Here is an 18,345-nt window from a genome sequence, read left to right as displayed (position 1 = left end):
GGGCGCCTCCTCACCGGAAAGTGGCGAGCCAATCGCTCACCTTCATAGCGCGTGACGACTCAGAACAGCAAGGCATCACTTTTTTGCTTTGGCACAGCTATCAATCTGCATTTTAATTAAGTTCTGATTTCCCCTCTGTACACAAAACTGCCCATATCTATAGCCTACCCGAACTGTAGGAAAGAGTTCGTGAAGAGAATATGCACTTGCATTCAGTTTTGGATCCCATGAAATACCAGACATCGGCTTATGTAGTTTACATAGACCAAGATTCTTACATGAAAGAAATTCGTATGGAAATATGGACCAAACACCTTAACTAAGCTAACACACGCGCTTTACAAGTTATATAGACAAAAGATGCACAAATGAAAAAAATTCAGAAGCAGCATAAACTCCGATGCACACAAAAGATGCTTTACGTGTCGATGGTTGGCTCAGAGCTCGCTCGATTGTTGTACATATCCCAGCAGATGCACTGAAATGAAAGCAATTTATACAACAGGGTCAATGCATTCGAAATCTGGACCATAAATTAAACTGAATTTCATCTAGGTAATGTAATGTTGGATAGACACAAACACATATGCATTGTTGTAAATTGGGAAAAGTGCTCAAACAATTTGTAAATAAATAGACCTGTTGGTTAAGTCTGGATGTTAGTACATTTGCAGGGGAGGAATAATATTCTCCATACATATTTCTACATGCATGCCACTTTGGTTTTGATAGCAGACCACCACCACAGAACAATACTTCCTGACACGAGCAATATCAAGCAGGTCTCAGACCAAGCCAACAGAAAGCAAGGGTTACAGATATGAATCAAAGAAAAATGGAAGGGTGATAGGGGACGTATTTCCATTCTACCTTGAGATCAGAGCATCAAAGTAAGGTGACGTTCAGATAGATGAACATCTTTGATTTTTTGCTTTTACGTTCGCCCAAATCTTCGAAAGTAGAAAATGCTCATCAGGACCCCCCCCATATATTTTGCTCCAGAGTGCAAAACAGGAAAAGGGGAACAAATATTGTACTTCTGCATCAATAATTACTTTCTGATCTCAAACATAAATTAAAATAATCATGAGAATTAACAGAATGCGTACAAATCAAGCATAGGCATACTTATTGGGTAATAGGATAGTAATATATGAACACATCCAATTGCTACTATGGAACAGATTCAGTAACCAAAAAAAATGTACAGCCTAAGTCCATAAAATGCATCTTGGATGGTTGATACTCTACTGAAGATTAAATATGAATTGTCACAATTCTGCAGTTGATGTGACATTCTTTTGGGTGATGGGTAAACTACAACATGATCTACAAAAGGATCTTACTATGGTTTATTATGCAAAGCAAGAGGCTAATATGAAACCTTCAGCTTCTTAATAAATTTTATATTGTTGCTTCTTCCTCTTCTCATATTTCCTACGTGTACAGTCCTCATGACTCGAGCAAACAACAAGATCATAATCTGGATGACAAGAACATACCAGAAGAAGAAAAGATAACCTTGTTCTGCACCAATGTTTTAAGAAGTTTTCTCTCAACTTCTACCCTATACAAGTAAAACTAATGTTTGCATCAAACACAATTCGAAAATAAAAATAAAAGAGCATTACACTTTTGGGGGGTAAAACCAGAGCAATCAAGAACCCACGAACAATCCATAGATAGGCGACCAATCGCACTGTCAACAGGTAAAAACAATGAGCTATGCAACCAAATAACTGAAATTAAGAACAATATAATTTATACATGAATAGGAAAGGGAATTGTACTGGGAAGGCATGGTGAATCTGACGGGAGAGGGAGAGGAGGAGGGGAGACCAGAAGCACCTTATCTCGCCTAGGCGGCTGGGGCGGTGAGGACGGAGCTACCGACGAGGTGGCCTACATCGGTGGGGAGGGAGGAGCTGGCGCCTGGTGCAGGGGGTAGCGGTGACAGAATCCTTCGATGTCGATCCAACAGGCGTCGCCCCCATCCATGGATGCGCTGCACCCCCTGTTGTTCGCCACCGTTTGAGTCCATCCCCTCGATGCGGGAATGTTCCGGGGGACGGAGAAATCCATCGGTTGCAGGAGACTCCTACCCTCGTCCCCCTCCTCCTCGTACTACTTTCCGAGCGGTGGCGGCCAGCTGAAGCCTATGGCACCATGTCAGAAGATGACGCCGCCAGTAATTTAATATTTGTAATCGAGGAGTGCAGGACTGAAGCATGACATAATGCGTGCAACATGGAGAATGGAGGGGACAAAGAAAATGAAAATTGCGAACCAATTTATTTCCCTTACTAATTGAACACTAAACAACCAGAGCTACCATTCAAGGAAAAAGTTGACAACGTATGAAACTAAAAAAAATTCCACTAAAGGGCACCAACATCCCTTGTCTCAAGGGAGATTTATTTCCCTTACTACTTGAATATTATTAACATGAATACACAAAACAAGACACCAGTATATTCTTTCTCCGGCTACTAATATGAAAGCTGAAAAATGAACCACTTCCTAATATCGGGCTACTAAATAAATAGCTGCGACATCTTCATGTACCTCTTTAATCTATCCAGGTTTTCTTTTTCCCACACTTACTTCAAAATAAACTCCTCTATTAATGTTCTGCAAGCAGCAAGTTTAACAAACACTGATGTAGATTGCAAATTTTGAAGCAGTAAACAATACAAAAATAACATTATTTAGCAAACCATGACAAACTGAATGCCAATGATCTAGTACCTAAAGAATCTCCAATACCACTTCCAATTTTTGAAACCTCTAATCCCTGCAAGAAAACCAAGAAACAACCCAAAAGGGTAAATTACAATCAGTCCAAGTGCACACTGAACTCTGAGGAATCAAAATCGCAAGAAAAACAAACCTGCACCTCCAAGCCACCAAGAACGCTGCTTCTGAGTTTTTTTTCTCATGAATCAGACTTACTTCAGCATTCTAGCATAAAGCTGGCCACCTCTATGCTGGACAACTCGATGATCTATCAGGACATCAAGAAGTTTATTTTTTCACTTGACCTGAAAATAATTGCACATATCCAATACTAATAGCTAATCTATGAATCTGGACGTGATGACCATCATACCTAGAAGTAGACGTAAGTGCTCAATTATAAATAAGGTACGCAAATGGCTAATGGGGGAGAATAGGGGAAGAGTCACATTATCTAATCACCTGCAGATATTTTATATTTCCCATGTCTACAGTAAAGAACATATATCTAAAACTATAGTGAGTAGCTTACCGTGTCTGTTTTGCACTTGTGTCAGATTCGAATTACAAAAACCTCTTTCAATTACCATGAGAAAACTCTTGCAGAGCTGAATACAATTTTGAACAAATGATGTCAACTGTCTAAAGAACACTAAAGTCGAACTTATTCAAACAGTTTGGCAACAGAAATGAGAAGTTTAAGACCTGAGATATTATATCTTGAAAGTCCAACATGTCCCTTTGATTTTTAGGAAGTTCAACCAAATGGAATGATGTAGTAGCCCCAAATTCATGCAAAAGATATGCAAAAGAATATTAGAATGTCTAATTGCCACTTTCCAGCATATTGTACCACAGACCATAACGTCAAAAGGCAAGAACAAACTTGACTCTGTTCACAGGGGAAAAACATATTCTTTTTCACCAAACTCTTTCTCTTTTCTTTCCTAGATAGATCTGACCAAAGCCAGATGGACTACAAATTTATAGTTGACTGGAGCTCAATTGAGAAGAAAAAAATTAGTATGTACACAACAAAGAACAAATATCACATAGCTAAATCTTCCATGTCAGCCTGTTTGGAGTTTCATCGAGCACCTTAGGCATAGATTAAAAAGCATCTGCACACACAAAAATGAGAAGTTAAGGGGATTAAATCAAAAGAGAGGAGAGGAAAAGGAAACTAAAGGGGAAGAGATTGGTGTGGGTACCTGGGAAAGGTGCAAATCTGCAAGATCGGGTGGAGCTGAGGTCACAACAGATCAGGCATTTCACGTTAGCCTTTGACTGTAGCAGCCCCCCTGCATCTCCTGTTCACCAGAAAGTAAACTAATGAGCGGAGCCAAACAACAGCGCTTGATCAAAATCGGAGGAAGCGAATAGGGGAGAAGGGCGTGGCTCAGCTCACATCGGGTTAACAACCTAATCCATCTCTATCTTTGCAGTGATGGCTTCTCGTGCTCCTCTTCAGCACCGATGAGGAAGATGCGGGAGTAGCAATGGCAGCAGGGTTGCTCGTGCTCCTCCATTTGAGGAACGAAGAAGGGTGGGGTGGAGGAGGCTGATCGCGGCCGGCTGCCGTGGGCGACTAAAAGGAGCCGGAGATGGAGGCTGGCGCCGCTTCCGAGCGTGTGCTTCTCCTTGCCACCATCGGTGGCGGCCCTCGGCACGGCGTGTGGCGGCGACGGTGCCACGGAGGGCCAACTTGGCTGCCCACGCCCCTCCGGTGCGAGGTTATCGAAGAGAACAACGACCAATCTTCCTCGCCACCATACAGGAACCACTGTCCCCCGCCGCCACTTCTCGCCGTCCCCGTAGCCGGCTGCCCATTGGTCGTGCTATTTCTGGTAGCCGCCGCCGCCAGCAAGATGTGTTAGGGTTTGGAACGGCGAGGGTGGGGGCGAGAGCTGGGTTTCTTTAGGCTAGCGAGTAGTACTCCGTACAACTGCAGTACAAGTAGATGATTTCCATTTTTTTTCGCCCAGATCCAACGCCAACGTGGATAGCCCCAGAGGCTCGCCAGGGGTCTCGCACTTGCTTATTCTAAATGTAGATGTATCTAGAATTATTTTAGTTATAGATGCATTAATATCTAGAATAAGTTGAGAAGTTTATTTTAGAACTAGGGAGTATTTACTTTTTCAGTCTTACCATTACACTAACTAGTTGAATGCCCGTGCGTTGCCACGGCTTTTTTTTTTGCAATAACTCAATATAATACATGCATAAAAGTTGTGTATAAAACTACATCCAGAAGATATTCTAAGAACCTTGTTTGAAGTATATTTCATGAACAGACGTAACTGATAGCATTTGAATAAGATAATAAGCACTGAACTAATTTTTTTGATCAACTAATATCTACTCCTCGATGCTTCTCAAATATTGATGTACAATGGCAGGGATATTTTCTTCTGCTTCATTTTCATGACACTTGAGAATGTGTACCAAAAAGTTCTTCCGCAACTCGTAACCATCCTGCTTAACAATACTTGTTATTAACATGTACATTTCACGTGTAAACAATAAAAATGTGCAAAGTATAATAAATACCCACCGTGCATATTGGATGAACCAATTCTTTACCATTCCATGAGAGCATAATGAAAAACACGAAATAACCAGACGCGTTACTGTGGACAAATGCCTCATCATTATTTGAATAGTAAAGAAACAGAGTAAAACATTTGAGTTTATTTTTTAGAGATATTCACCTGTCTGAATTTTCTGGAATACCAACTGGTGATGTACGTGGCCAGGAAAATATATCGGCATCCCAACCAGGTTGTGCTAATGCGAGTGCGTCGCTTAGGTAGATTGCAATTCTTTGTAACTTCAATTGCAAGTTGTGAGATCGAACCATTTTACTCTCTAGAGATGGAAACACCGAAAGAGGATCCAAAATAGATACAGAAGATGCTTGGCCCCTTTTATTTTCTAGGAGAGGATCCAGAAATACTGTCCAGGTTCAAAGATCTCCTGGAAAAAAAAGATGATTACTGGTTCGTCTAGAAATCTAGGAAGCTACAAAATTGTGTGATGGGTCAACTAACAATCTGTTCAGGACAATATGCTTATTTTCAATAAGAAATGCACGCCCAAAACAATGGAGAAATCTCCAACAATAACTAAATCTTCTTGATAAATCTTAGAAGATAGACAATAGTGTTCATTGAATGTCCTAGATATTCACTTTTAACTGCATTGCTGGTTTGAATTTTTATGACATCTATCCAGCTTAAGGTGTTACACCGAAGGCTGATTAATATGAGACCAGCAAACAAACGTTGTAGTTGAAAAAATCAGAGATTGAAGATGAATATATGTAGACAGGTTGCTCACAAATTAGTTACAAATTTGTTGAAATGTATGCACCCTCTCCAATACAATTTCTAAAGCAGCATATGCAAACTTCCTTTTTTCAATTTGTCAATTGTTACTGATGTGGTAAAGCAACTGAAAACAAACAGAGAGCAGGACATATTGTTTTGTTCAAGCTTTCCCCTTCAAATTGCAAATGCTTTACTACATATACTATGGTAGAAACAAATGACCAGATCTGAGGGAGGCCACAACAGTATAGAACACGCCATCAATGCAAGGGCTCGAATCTGTTTTTATAATCCGAATTGCACAGAGAAATCACACCAAACAACAAGCTCATCTATGATTATAATAGGATGAATTTCTAGATAAAAAATCAGTAATGAGAATCTGACAACAAGATTAAACAGCCATATCGAGTAGATGGGCATAATCGAAACACCACAATCTGCGGTAAATAATACAGGGAGGGGGATGATGTCGCCTAGTTCTGCACATGAGCACATCTACCAACCCCGTCAATTGTTGGCATATACCAGTGTGTGTAGCTCCTATTGAGCATGTAGGCTTCTATGTCAGACATGTTTGTCTGCAATTCAAAAGGTACTCTAGGAGATGATCTGATATGTTTAACCACGAACAGCACAATCTTCAGGCCTAATGAATACACAAATGTTCATTACCTCCTGAACCAGTAGATGGAATAGGATTCGAGTAGCAGGTTGTGGAAGTAGAACTCCTTCGTGTACCCTGCAGTCGCCTCCTCGCGATGGTCACTGCCCCTGGAGCCACCGCCCTCCACCTGCACGTCATGAATCTCAATCAAACCAAAAGAACAAGCAGCATCAGTGCGTGGGGGGCATGCACGCAGAGGATGTCGAGGGGTGTAGCAGACCAACTCTTCTTCGTCCAAAGATGCGGCGTAAGGAGGAGGAAGACGTCCTGTGCACGCCCTCCTGTCTTCTGGTGGGCTACGAGCAAGATGGTCGGCGCAGCAGCGTGGCCACTGCCGGCGGCGTCCGACCTATTCTGTGGTCGGAGGTTCCCGGCGGCGGCAGCAGCTGGTCCAGTCGCCCGATTTGAGAGAGCTGACTGGGAGACGAGGGGAGAACAAGGGCGGGGAGGGAGCTTTGAGCATTTTGTGCTGGAGGTGGTAATCTCCATGACCTCCACGATCGGCAGTTGCCGCGCAAGGAGCTGACCGGCGGTTGCCATGGATTGACCCGCACGGGGCAGACCGGCGGTTGGAGTCGAGGCGGGGAATAAGGAGGCATCGCCGTGGCGTCGTGTGTTGCCGGTGGTGCTGCGCGATGAAGCTGGGGTCTGACCGTCTGAGTCGGTCGGGCGCAACGAGAGGCTTGGGAGGGAACGGAGGCGGCGGACGACGATGGGATCTTGGACTGAAGATTGGGAGCGGGCGTTTCTTGGACAATTAATGTAACACAAAAGTTAATGTGGAAACATGTAACAAATCTAGAGCTTTTTTCTTGGACAATTAATGTTGCATGTTTCCATCACTGTATCCACTAAAAACAATCCATCAATTTTCACTAATTTATTTGTGGCATACTTACGGACATATGCTCGACAAAGAATAAGTTTTTCCTAAATAGGAAAGCACTATTTAGAATTCTCAACTCCATTTTACTTGACATACCGACAAGTTCTTCGTTTATTTGTTGATAAAAGTTGCGCCTGCAAGCTCTAGTATAGCAATACTGATGACATCATGCTTAAATTCCATGTGTATATTGTGGCCGCTATGATTAAGTTACTCTGTAAACTAAATTTTGCTAGGGTGCTTCTGACTACACACTCTGCTAAACAAGGATAATAATCAAAGGTTAGCGCAGGTATTCGTAGAACTATACTTTACAATGTAATCACTCACTGAGCAACATGTGTTAACCCATTAACTTTACATTCACACACAATTAGAGGGTAATATTTTAGGTTATCAAAGGATCTGATGCTAAAATAAGCAGAGGTTACCAAAGATTTGCTGTATCGTATTCTTACAATTTAGTAGGTATGTACTACAGAAAGTGCACTATTAGCTGCTCATTTAGGATCAAGTTCTAATTACAAGTAAACTTGCCATATGTTGATAGATTTTTTTTGGTCAATGATCCAAGCTAGACTGGTAACGAACATGTACAAGTAGAGTTTTATTTTTTTCCTAAAACCACATGTACAGAAGAATGTGTTTTTCATGATCTAGTTTGCTCTGAGTTTCCCACTATATCATGCACAGACCTTTTAGAATCTTGAATGATATTCACCAGAGATGAAAACTATGGCCTAACCGCATAATAGTAAAGATAGAAAACGTTGTGCACTGCCATGGAAAATCTCACCGCCCCGAGAAATGCATGAAAACTGGGCATTCACACGATACAAAGTGTGTACCACAACCAAATACCTTCATCTAAGCATATTCAAAAATATGTGGAAGACAAATTACAAAAAATGTTGGCAGGAAGCATATGCAGGAGCAAGATTACCATGCTAAAATGAGATAATCAAAATTTGCTGACCTGCAACTCTATTCTCTACTAATAAGCTTGGTTCTTTTTATTTTCCAGGTGATGATCCAGGTTGAAAGATCACCTGAAACAAATATGTTGTGATATCAACAAGACATCAATAACATCATTTTAGTCATCTTATAGGGGTTACTAACATGGTTAATTTGGGAGATATAATTGTGGAAGCGCTAAGTTTCTAGGTTCAAACTATGTTTCATTACTGTACAGATAATCGGTACTTGTTAGTTAAAGTTTTTCTTTTTTAGTTTTAGTCCACCATAGATAGTCTGTACTTGAACGCACACGAGTTTGAGTAATAAGCCAAGGAACAGTACACACAACATAGGTAGAAGAAAATCGATCCTATCGAAGCGCAAAAAATACGCACTTACATTCTCATTAACCACACACAAAGGCATAAGGGCGAACCTTTGAGATGAGGTTTGCAGTGACTTTGCCACTGGACAGGTTGACGGAGATGCAAGTGGTCTTGGCTCACCGCACCGAATTTCTCCAAGGCCGGTAGCTCCGAGTTCTGTACAACACAGAAAATCACAAGAAATTGATGAAGGCTAAATAGCAGCAAATTTTAGGGATCCACAAGCTCTGGCCAGAACGCTGAATGGTTCATCCAAACCTCATGGTTCCTAAATATAGGTTTTCCAAAAAAAAATTACATACAACCACTGAGATATAAAGTTTCAGGTAAAAAACTAACAAAGAATCACCAAATAAAGAGGGGTGAATTACTCAGATTACACTCCAGCAAGAACTCATCCACCTCCTTCGCAACCTGGGATATAAAAGCAGATACCATCGATATCAAATACCAGAACAATAATCATATGCTCTGAAATAGTAATCCTTTTAAAATATTCATATCATATAAAGAAGAAAAAAAAGCATGCTCGCACAACGTACTCCAGATAAATTCATTGGATAAAAAGTGTGACATGACAGTCTTCCAAACTATTTCAGAGCGTAGATACATCATATCAGTATAAAATTTTGTGATCTATCATTACGATGTGGTCGCATTCTTATCTGCTTAACACTTGACAAAACAATATAGCCTGGAGTTTGTACGATGCGGAGTATAGATACATCATGTCAGTATAAAACTTTGTGATCTGTGGATTATGATGTTGTCGTATTATTATCTGCTTAAACAGCTGTAGTTGATCACACAGAAAAAACAATTTAACCTGGAGTTTGTACAATGCTATGAGCATATGAAACTGATGATGTATCAACGTCAAGTGAATCTTTTCAATGTATGGTTTGCCATTATGCACCAAAACATAGTGCAACACCGAATAAAGCTAGGCATGGTGTCACTTTGTATAGAACGGCTGGAAAAAATGTCTACTACTATAAAGAGGGACAGGGAATTTGCACACGCCTTTGAACCTACTACTGAAAACTACGTAGACACCAAGCGAAGGCAAAATATATGCGAATCAGTATTCAAATACAGAGAGGGAGACAATATATAATAAAAAGCTATTCAAGCACTTGTTGTAGGCTGCTTCTCTATGGGAAATCTACAAGTAAATACAAGAAAACATCCTACAAGTAAATACAAGTTAGATTTCCATTATGTTATTCTAGTAGGAAACCTTGTATAATAGACAACTACATGTTAACCTGATCTATAGGAACTATACGGGTGATTAAACAAAAGTATCGCAGGCTTGCAAGATGCAATTGCACACATAGGTCATGCAACAAAAAAACAAGCCGGCCCAACCTATGAGCACACAAAGCCACAAGTTCAAACCTTCTGGACGCAGTTGGTGTTGGCTCTCGTTTCCGGCTTTCCAGGCTCGATAGCTTCGATTTCTGTACGGCGCAAGAAACCAGAAGAATTAGATGAAGACTCTATTAATAAATAGCAGCAAAATATAAGCCTCGATGGGCTCCGGCCAGAACACTCTTACGGCGACCAGCGTGAAGTTGGACTTGTATGCGTCGGGCGTGTTATACAGGAAGACGTACACGCCAGCGTCGTCACCGCCGTGAAGCCCGGGCGCGGCGAGCTCCTGACGCCGACTGGAGAGGGGAGGAAGATTGGAGGATTTGAGCCAATGGTCGTGCGGTAGTACGAGAACAAGAGGGCTCGTACCTTTTGTATTGGTGGAGGAAGTAACAAACACAAGCAGCACGATCGGCATGTTCCACGATCGGCATCGGCAGTTGCCATAGCTGAGCTGACCGGTAGTTTCCAGCAGACCATGGCAGATCGAGGCGGCGCGGATGGGGATGGGCCAGTAATCTTGGAAAACGGAGCAGGAGGCATCGGCGACGCGGCGCGCCAGACGGAAGATACAGCGGAGAGCGCGGGCGGAGAGAGGCGGCCGGAGAGGGGCGGCCGGAGAGAGGCAGCGCATCGACGGCGAGGGGAATCAATCAGGGGAAATTTTCCGTTTTGGCTGTGTGGGACGAGAGGTCAAAGACCGTGCGTGGGTGGTGACTTGGTCGTTTCCATCAGCCGGTTGGTTTTCTGCCTGGTTTATTTGTTTTCTTATGTAAACGCTGGCGTGCGGGACACGAGGGCGTGGGCCGTGGGGTTTATTTTCGAATGGTGGTGGGAGGCTAGGACGTACCATGGGACACCACCTCTAGCCATTTAATATAGTAGAGATACCGACAAGTTCTTCGTTTATTTGTTGATAAAAGTTGCGCCTGCAAGCTCTAGTATAGCAATACTGATGACATCATGCTTAAATTCCATGTGTATATTGTGGCCGCTATGATTAAGTTACTCTGTAAACTAAATTTTGCTAGGGTGCTTCTGACTACACACTCTGCTAAACAAGGATAATAATCAAAGGTTAGCGCAGGTATTCGTAGAACTATACTTTACAATGTAATCACTCACTGAGCAACATGTGTTAACCCATTAACTTTACATTCACACACAATTAGAGGGTAATATTTTAGGTTATCAAAGGATCTGATGCTAAAATAAGCAGAGGTTACCAAAGATTTGCTGTATCGTATTCTTACAATTTAGTAGGTATGTACTACAGAAAGTGCACTATTAGCTGCTCATTTAGGATCAAGTTCTAATTACAAGTAAACTTGCCATATGTTGATAGATTTTTTTTGGTCAATGATCCAAGCTAGACTGGTAACGAACATGTACAAGTAGAGTTTTATTTTTTTCCTAAAACCACATGTACAGAAGAATGTGTTTTTCATGATCTAGTTTGCTCTGAGTTTCCCACTATATCATGCACAGACCTTTTAGAATCTTGAATGATATTCACCAGAGATGAAAACTATGGCCTAACCGCATAATAGTAAAGATAGAAAACGTTGTGCACTGCCATGGAAAATCTCACCGCCCCGAGAAATGCATGAAAACTGGGCATTCACACGATACAAAGTGTGTACCACAACCAAATACCTTCATCTAAGCATATTCAAAAATATGTGGAAGACAAATTACAAAAAATGTTGGCAGGAAGCATATGCAGGAGCAAGATTACCATGCTAAAATGAGATAATCAAAATTTGCTGACCTGCAACTCTATTCTCTACTAATAAGCTTGGTTCTTTTTATTTTCCAGGTGATGATCCAGGTTGAAAGATCACCTGAAACAAATATGTTGTGATATCAACAAGACATCAATAACATCATTTTAGTCATCTTATAGGGGTTACTAACATGGTTAATTTGGGAGATATAATTGTGGAAGCGCTAAGTTTCTAGGTTCAAACTATGTTTCATTACTGTACAGATAATCGGTACTTGTTAGTTAAAGTTTTTCTTTTTTAGTTTTAGTCCACCATAGATAGTCTGTACTTGAACGCACACGAGTTTGAGTAATAAGCCAAGGAACAGTACACACAACATAGGTAGAAGAAAATCGATCCTATCGAAGCGCAAAAAATACGCACTTACATTCTCATTAACCACACACAAAGGCATAAGGGCGAACCTTTGAGATGAGGTTTGCAGTGACTTTGCCACTGGACAGGTTGACGGAGATGCAAGTGGTCTTGGCTCACCGCACCGAATTTCTCCAAGGCCGGTAGCTCCGAGTTCTGTACAACACAGAAAATCACAAGAAATTGATGAAGGCTAAATAGCAGCAAATTTTAGGGATCCACAAGCTCTGGCCAGAACGCTGAATGGTTCATCCAAACCTCATGGTTCCTAAATATAGGTTTTCCAAAAAAAAATTACATACAACCACTGAGATATAAAGTTTCAGGTAAAAAACTAACAAAGAATCACCAAATAAAGAGGGGTGAATTACTCAGATTACACTCCAGCAAGAACTCATCCACCTCCTTCGCAACCTGGGATATAAAAGCAGATACCATCGATATCAAATACCAGAACAATAATCATATGCTCTGAAATAGTAATCCTTTTAAAATATTCATATCATATAAAGAAGAAAAAAAAGCATGCTCGCACAACGTACTCCAGATAAATTCATTGGATAAAAAAGTGTGACATGACAGTCTTCCAAACTATTTCAGAGCGTAGATACATCATATCAGTATAAAATTTTGTGATCTATCATTACGATGTGGTCGCATTCTTATCTGCTTAACACTTGACAAAACAATATAGCCTGGAGTTTGTACGATGCGGAGTATAGATACATCATGTCAGTATAAAACTTTGTGATCTGTGGATTATGATGTTGTCGTATTATTATCTGCTTAAACAGCTGTAGTTGATCACACAGAAAAAAAACAATTTAACCTGGAGTTTGTACAATGCTATGAGCATATGAAACTGATGATGTATCAACGTCAAGTGAATCTTTTCAATGTATGGTTTGCCATTATGCACCAAAACATAGTGCAACACCGAATAAAGCTAGGCATGGTGTCACTTTGTATAGAACGGCTGGAAAAAATGTCTACTACTATAAAGAGGGACAGGGAATTTGCACACGCCTTTGAACCTACTACTGAAAACTACGTAGACACCAAGCGAAGGCAAAATATATGCGAATCAGTATTCAAATACAGAGAGGGAGACAATATATAATAAAAAGCTATTCAAGCACTTGTTGTAGGCTGCTTCTCTATGGGAAATCTACAAGTAAATACAAGAAAACATCCTACAAGTAAATACAAGTTAGATTTCCATTATGTTATTCTAGTAGGAAACCTTGTATAATAGACAACTACATGTTAACCTGATCTATAGGAACTATACGGGTGATTAAACAAAAGTATCGCAGGCTTGCAAGATGCAATTGCACACATAGGTCATGCAACAAAAAAACAAGCCGGCCCAACCTATGAGCACACAAAGCCACAAGTTCAAACCTTCTGGACGCAGTTGGTGTTGGCTCTCGTTCCGGCCTGCCACGCTCGATAGCTTCGATTTCTGTACGGCGCAAGAAACCAGAAGAATTAGATGAAGACTCTATTAATAAATAGCAGCAAAATATAAGCCTCGATGGGCTCCGGCCAGAACACTCTTACGGCGACCAGCGTGAAGTTGGACTTGTATGCGTCGGGCGTGTTATACAGGAAGACGTACACGCCAGCGTCGTCACCGCCGTGAAGCCCGGGCGCGGCGAGCTCCTGACGCCGACTGGAGAGGGGAGGAAGATTGGAGGATTTGAGCCAATGGTCGTGCGGTAGTACGAGAACAAGAGGGCTCGTACCTTTTGTATTGGTGGAGGAAGTAACAAACACAAGCAGCACGATCGGCATGTTCCACGATCGGCATCGGCAGTTGCCATAGCTGAGCTGACCGGTAGTTTCCAGCAGACCATGGCAGATCGAGGCGGCGCGGATGGGGATGGGCCAGTAATCTTGGAAAACGGAGCAGGAGGCATCGGCGACGCGGCGCGCCAGACGGAAGATACAGCGGAGAGCGCGGGCGGAGAGAGGCGGCCGGAGAGGGGCGGCCGGAGAGAGGCAGCGCATCGACGGCGAGGGGAATCAATCAGGGGAAATTTTCCGTTTTGGCTGTGTGGGACGAGAGGTCAAAGACCGTGCGTGGGTGGTGACTTGGTCGTTTCCATCAGCCGGTTGGTTTTCTGCCTGGTTTATTTGTTTTCTTATGTAAACGCTGGCGTGCGGGACACGAGGGCGTGGGCCGTGGGGTTTATTTTCGAATGGTGGTGGGAGGCTAGGACGTACCATGGGACACCACCTCTAGCCATTTAATATAGTAGAGACTCTCAGTAAGCCTCATTCTACGGATTACTAGATCATGAAAGCGCGCGTTGCTGCGCCCGTCCAGCATTGAGAATGAGAATGGAATTATTCAAGCCACGGAGATATCAAAAAGTATATGGGAAATTTTGATATGCGCATTATCGCAATGCGCCTATACAATCTATCTTAACAAAGGAACTTCAGAAATAGAAATACATGCGAAAAAATTAAACGTTTCATATTGTGGTGCCTTGAAGAATGTCACGAAATATTATTTGTTTAACGCTGGTTCACAAAATATAACCTGCAAAAGTAATTTGGTAATATCCTTTGTGTTGAAGATGCTATGCGGATACCAATATATTTTAGTAGGTAGAAACAGCAACCGCCAGTATAAAGCCATCAGTGTGTAGACATATGATTCGATCTATCTGCAAAAAAACATAAATTGGGAGCAATATCTCTAAAATAATGCAGAAAATATATATTAGGGAGACTGAAATGATGCTCTTGTTCACTGGAGTTCACCACAGTGGATGATATTAAGCAAGTGTATTTAGGAAGCTAGCTCCATCCAAGTTAACATATATATTATTACACAAACGATCTGTATCTGGACAATATGATAAGTTTGACGGGTGTCAAATTGGTAATGTGAAATGAGAAGATCAATATAGCTTTGTTTTCTAGTTCTCCAGCAAAAGGACACATCATTTTGAGTAACTACAGACCTACAAACTTAAAATCAAATAAAATCCTAGTTTATATAAAAATATATATTCCTGACATTACTGCTAGAAGCTTCATATAATATAGCCACCACTAATTTAATACTTTGAATATCTTTTGTAAATTAGTGCCATGGTAGGTCATGGTGCAATTTTCAATATTTATGACATTCAATAAAGACTAAATTCTTACGAGGTGGTATTTTTGTAAGTTAATAATTCTACATCTCAAAACTAATTGAATAACAAATGATTTTTAGAGTTTAGCACACCATTCCTTACAGAAATATTTTGCTCCTTCTATTCAATCTAGTCTATCACAAAAGAAAAATGGTGCTATCTTGCAGAACAGGAAAGGACAGTTCTAAATTTGCCACACAAAAAAAATCTCATGGATTAACTTGTAGATTATCCACATACAGTTATTGGCGCACAGGAGTATCCCAAACAGCTGGAAATAGTATTAATCTTGTGTGTGATTGCTTCTAACTTCTGAGCAACATAGGACAAATCAACACCAAGAAAAAAGCGCACCATGAACTTCTAATTGTTCAACATTTTACTTGATCACAAGCAATCTAATTGGTTATGTAAAGATGATCATGGCAACAATAATCATGAACTGATTTGAGTACAAACTTCCTGAAAAGCAAACTCCATTCTTTGCCATTTCTAATATACTATATAGAAGGTTGCAAATGATGTAGGGAGAAAACAACACTATAAACAGTGCATCCAAGTTTCTTTTGTGTATACCAACAATAACAGCAAGCTAACATTTGTAACCTAACGTTACTATTATTTTGCAGAATACCTTAGATATCATCCGCAGACTGGAGTAACTAAAAAAATACTTCGGCAGGGATTAGACATATACCAAGAGCAAACTAAATCTTCCCGTAGTCTACTTGGTCAACAAAGTAACTTTGGGTCGGGAGTCTGGACCATCCAAGCCTCCGCATTCCAACGAAACCAAGGAAGCATACCACACTCATGTTTATATGTTTATGTTTACTTTGAAATCCAATTCTGGGATCAGAATTTTGAAATCAAGCTCGATGTTGTCACTCCTCTCCTTGATGTGCTGAAACACCAACAAATAACAATCACTGGGGTGACCTTTTCAGTTCAATTACAGGACTGAAACGAATCAATAGGACGGGAAGGAGGAATCAAAACCACACATACCCCTTCTTGACAACCTTGAAACCAGTCAGGATGTTGAGTTACAAGCGCTGAAGCATCTCAGGACTGGCATAGCTCATGATGAACAAGATAGTCATCTACAACATCCATAAGTCACTCTACAGTTCACAACAACACAAATAAGCAAAAAAAATAGAGGCGAAACAAACATGAGAGCTGGGAGGTGGTGAATACATTGATGGTATCTTCCTGAGTAAGCAGCACCAGAAGCACCACGAAAAAATCTGAAAAGGTGACTTCTTTTCACACTCGATGACAGAACTCAGCACCCTGGTACGCTGTTGTTAGCGGACTATCGTTCCTGGTTCCGATCAAGCACACCAGCCCCCTAGAGAGAGAGGAACCACGGGATGTCAGTTGTCACCGGCATGTTTGCGCCGACCGCTGTGGAAAAAAAGGATTGCAATATGAGAAGGCGAATTTTACTCGTGACAACTAAGCATTAGCATCAACAATAAATTGATGATGTATAATTAACCTTAGGTAAAAATCATCAGGCGAACATGCTATCATTTTTTAAAACGAAATTGTGATAATATCTGCATATCAACATCATTTGAATTTCATCAAACATTTCTAATGCAAAGGCCAAAAGGCCAACTCAATAGGAATGTGGTGAAAGTTAATAGTCAAAGTTGCACATTTTCCTGATTCACAAACCGACCAATACACAAACTCATTCAGCGTGTGAGATAACATATGGAGGTGGGCATGGAGGTTGGCAACTTGCGACCACTTAGCCGAGAGTAGTGCAACGATAAGCAGGACCAAGGAGCGATGGGGAAATAGACTAACCAACTCGGCGACCTAGGACTTACAGGGTTCAAGGGGAGAGTGTCAAGGGTCAGCACATAGAGGTCAGCGTCAACACCGCTGCCGAGATGGTTCGTACCATGCTGCTCCAGTGCTCCCGGGTTACCACCACCCCCTTCGTCCCATAATTTCTTCTCACTCTCACCTCCTCCATGGCCTTTCTGAACATGGTCACGACGGTGAACTGATGTACGTAGGTGCGGGAGTAATCGGGTGGTGACTGGTAAGGGCTGACGAAGGGAACCAGAACACGGCGATCGGGGCGGCGGCGGCGAGGACACACCTTTTTTTTTTTTTTTTGAGAATTCCAAAACGCTTTATAATTCAGCGTTTAGAATGATTACAGGAAAAGACATGCCCGCTGGTACTACTCCTAGCCACATATGGCGACCATGCGGTAACGATGTTGCATATCGACTCATGAGCCTCAGTATTGGATGCTCTACTCTCATGCCTGAACGATACTCCTCCTCGCTCCCTTGCCGAGTCCTTTATTTCCTGGAGAATGTGACTGGAGAGTCCGAGGGACTGGCCTTCCAAACCCTTGATTACCTCCAGGCAATCCGACGCCACCATGATCTCACCCCTACACAGGTCTTCAGCCAAAGCAATAGCTTCTCGACACGCCATGGCTTCCAAGCATCCTGGGTCAGTGATACCCTCGAAAACAACCGCCGATGAGCCCATGTACTGCCCATTGAACGATCTACACACCACTCCAACAGCTCCGCGGCATGTTGTCTTGGCTACAGCCGCGTCGGCGTTGAGTTTGCACTCTCTAGCCGGCGGTGGACACCATTTTGGGATTGTCGCTTTGCTGTCGCCCTGCTTCTTCCCTTTCTTCGGCACACTCACGTCCAGGTCCT

The 18,345-nt window shown here is 41.7% G+C and overlaps 2 protein-coding genes and 1 long non-coding RNA gene across 14 annotated transcripts; all 3 read right to left on the bottom strand.

The window, feature by feature from the left end:
- Positions 1-239: 239 nt before the first annotated feature.
- On the bottom strand, positions 240-4,640 carry LOC127299357 (uncharacterized). Of its 5 annotated transcripts, none has more exons than XR_011744828.1 (11): positions 4,159-4,640; positions 3,948-4,046; positions 3,442-3,857; positions 2,891-3,344; positions 2,749-2,794; positions 2,566-2,631; positions 1,849-2,156; positions 1,632-1,699; positions 871-1,039; positions 640-759; positions 240-478 (listed from the first exon to the last, which is right to left on the bottom strand). It is a non-coding gene; the product is annotated as an uncharacterized lncRNA (long non-coding RNA). The 5 variants fall into 5 exon arrangements; XR_011744829.1 differs by having other exon boundaries at positions 871-1,699; positions 2,891-3,004; positions 3,269-3,344; XR_011744827.1 differs by having other exon boundaries at positions 871-1,699.
- Positions 4,641-7,501: 2,861 nt separating this feature from the next.
- LOC139829907 (uncharacterized) lies at positions 7,502-10,920 on the bottom strand. Of its 4 annotated transcripts, none has more exons than XR_011744825.1 (5): positions 10,529-10,917; positions 10,369-10,430; positions 9,317-9,381; positions 9,018-9,123; positions 7,502-8,670 (listed from the first exon to the last, which is right to left on the bottom strand). XR_011744825.1 is itself a non-coding variant. In XM_071819906.1 (5 exons), exons 1-4 carry the CDS (start codon positions 10,776-10,778, stop codon positions 9,339-9,341), a joined length of 312 nt encoding a protein of 103 aa, XP_071676007.1. In that variant the 5' UTR covers positions 10,779-10,920; the 3' UTR covers positions 7,502-8,670; positions 9,018-9,338. The 4 variants fall into 4 exon arrangements, 1 of the variants encoding a protein (XP_071676007.1); XR_011744826.1 differs by having other exon boundaries at positions 9,339-9,381; positions 10,529-10,915; XM_071819906.1 differs by having other exon boundaries at positions 9,018-9,381; positions 10,339-10,430; positions 10,529-10,640; positions 10,714-10,920.
- A 320-nt stretch (positions 10,921-11,240) lies between these two features.
- On the bottom strand, positions 11,241-14,440 carry LOC127299356 (uncharacterized). Of its 5 annotated transcripts, none has more exons than XR_011744821.1 (6): positions 14,049-14,440; positions 13,890-13,950; positions 12,857-12,899; positions 12,536-12,641; positions 12,116-12,188; positions 11,241-11,395 (listed from the first exon to the last, which is right to left on the bottom strand). XR_011744821.1 is itself a non-coding variant. In XM_071819905.1 (6 exons), the coding sequence occupies exons 1-6, from the start codon at positions 14,280-14,282 to the stop codon at positions 12,185-12,187; spliced, it is 375 nt and encodes a 124-aa protein (XP_071676006.1). In that variant the 5' UTR covers positions 14,283-14,440; the 3' UTR covers positions 11,241-12,184. The 5 variants fall into 5 exon arrangements, 2 of the variants coding, with proteins under 2 accessions (XP_071676006.1, XP_071676005.1); XR_011744823.1 differs by having other exon boundaries at positions 11,241-12,188; positions 12,835-12,899; positions 14,049-14,160; positions 14,234-14,440; XM_071819905.1 differs by having other exon boundaries at positions 11,241-12,188; positions 14,049-14,160; positions 14,234-14,440.
- Positions 14,441-18,345: the final 3,905 nt, after the last annotated feature.

This window comes from Lolium perenne, chromosome 5, assembly GCF_019359855.2.
Source record: "Lolium perenne isolate Kyuss_39 chromosome 5, Kyuss_2.0, whole genome shotgun sequence".
In the NCBI taxonomy this organism is placed as follows: Eukaryota; Viridiplantae; Streptophyta; class Magnoliopsida; order Poales; family Poaceae; genus Lolium; species Lolium perenne.
This window is presented reverse-complemented; position numbering and strand designations above follow the sequence as displayed.

Coding starts and splice junctions, on each gene's coding strand:
- LOC139829907 (XM_071819906.1), bottom strand. CDS start 10,778: ATGCCGATCGTGGAACATGCCGATCGTGCTGCTTGTGTTTGTTACTTC. Junction 10,641..10,713: donor TTCCTCCACCAATACAAAAG/GTACGAGCCCTC, acceptor TCCCCTCTCCAG/TCGGCGTCAGGAGCTCGCCG. Junction 9,382..10,338: donor GTGGCTTTGTGTGCTCATAG/GTTGGGCCGGCT, acceptor TTTATATCCCAG/GTTGCGAAGGAGGTGGATGA.
- LOC127299356 (XM_071819904.1), bottom strand. CDS start 14,407: ATGCCTCCTGCTCCGTTTTCCAAGATTACTGGCCCATCCCCATCCGCG. Junction 13,951..14,048: donor CCAACTTCACGCTGGTCGCC/GTAAGAGTGTTC, acceptor TGCGCCGTACAG/AAATCGAAGCTATCGAGCGT. Junction 12,642..12,856: donor CTTGCTGGAGTGTAATCTGA/GTAATTCACCCC, acceptor TGTGTTGTACAG/AACTCGGAGCTACCGGCCTT.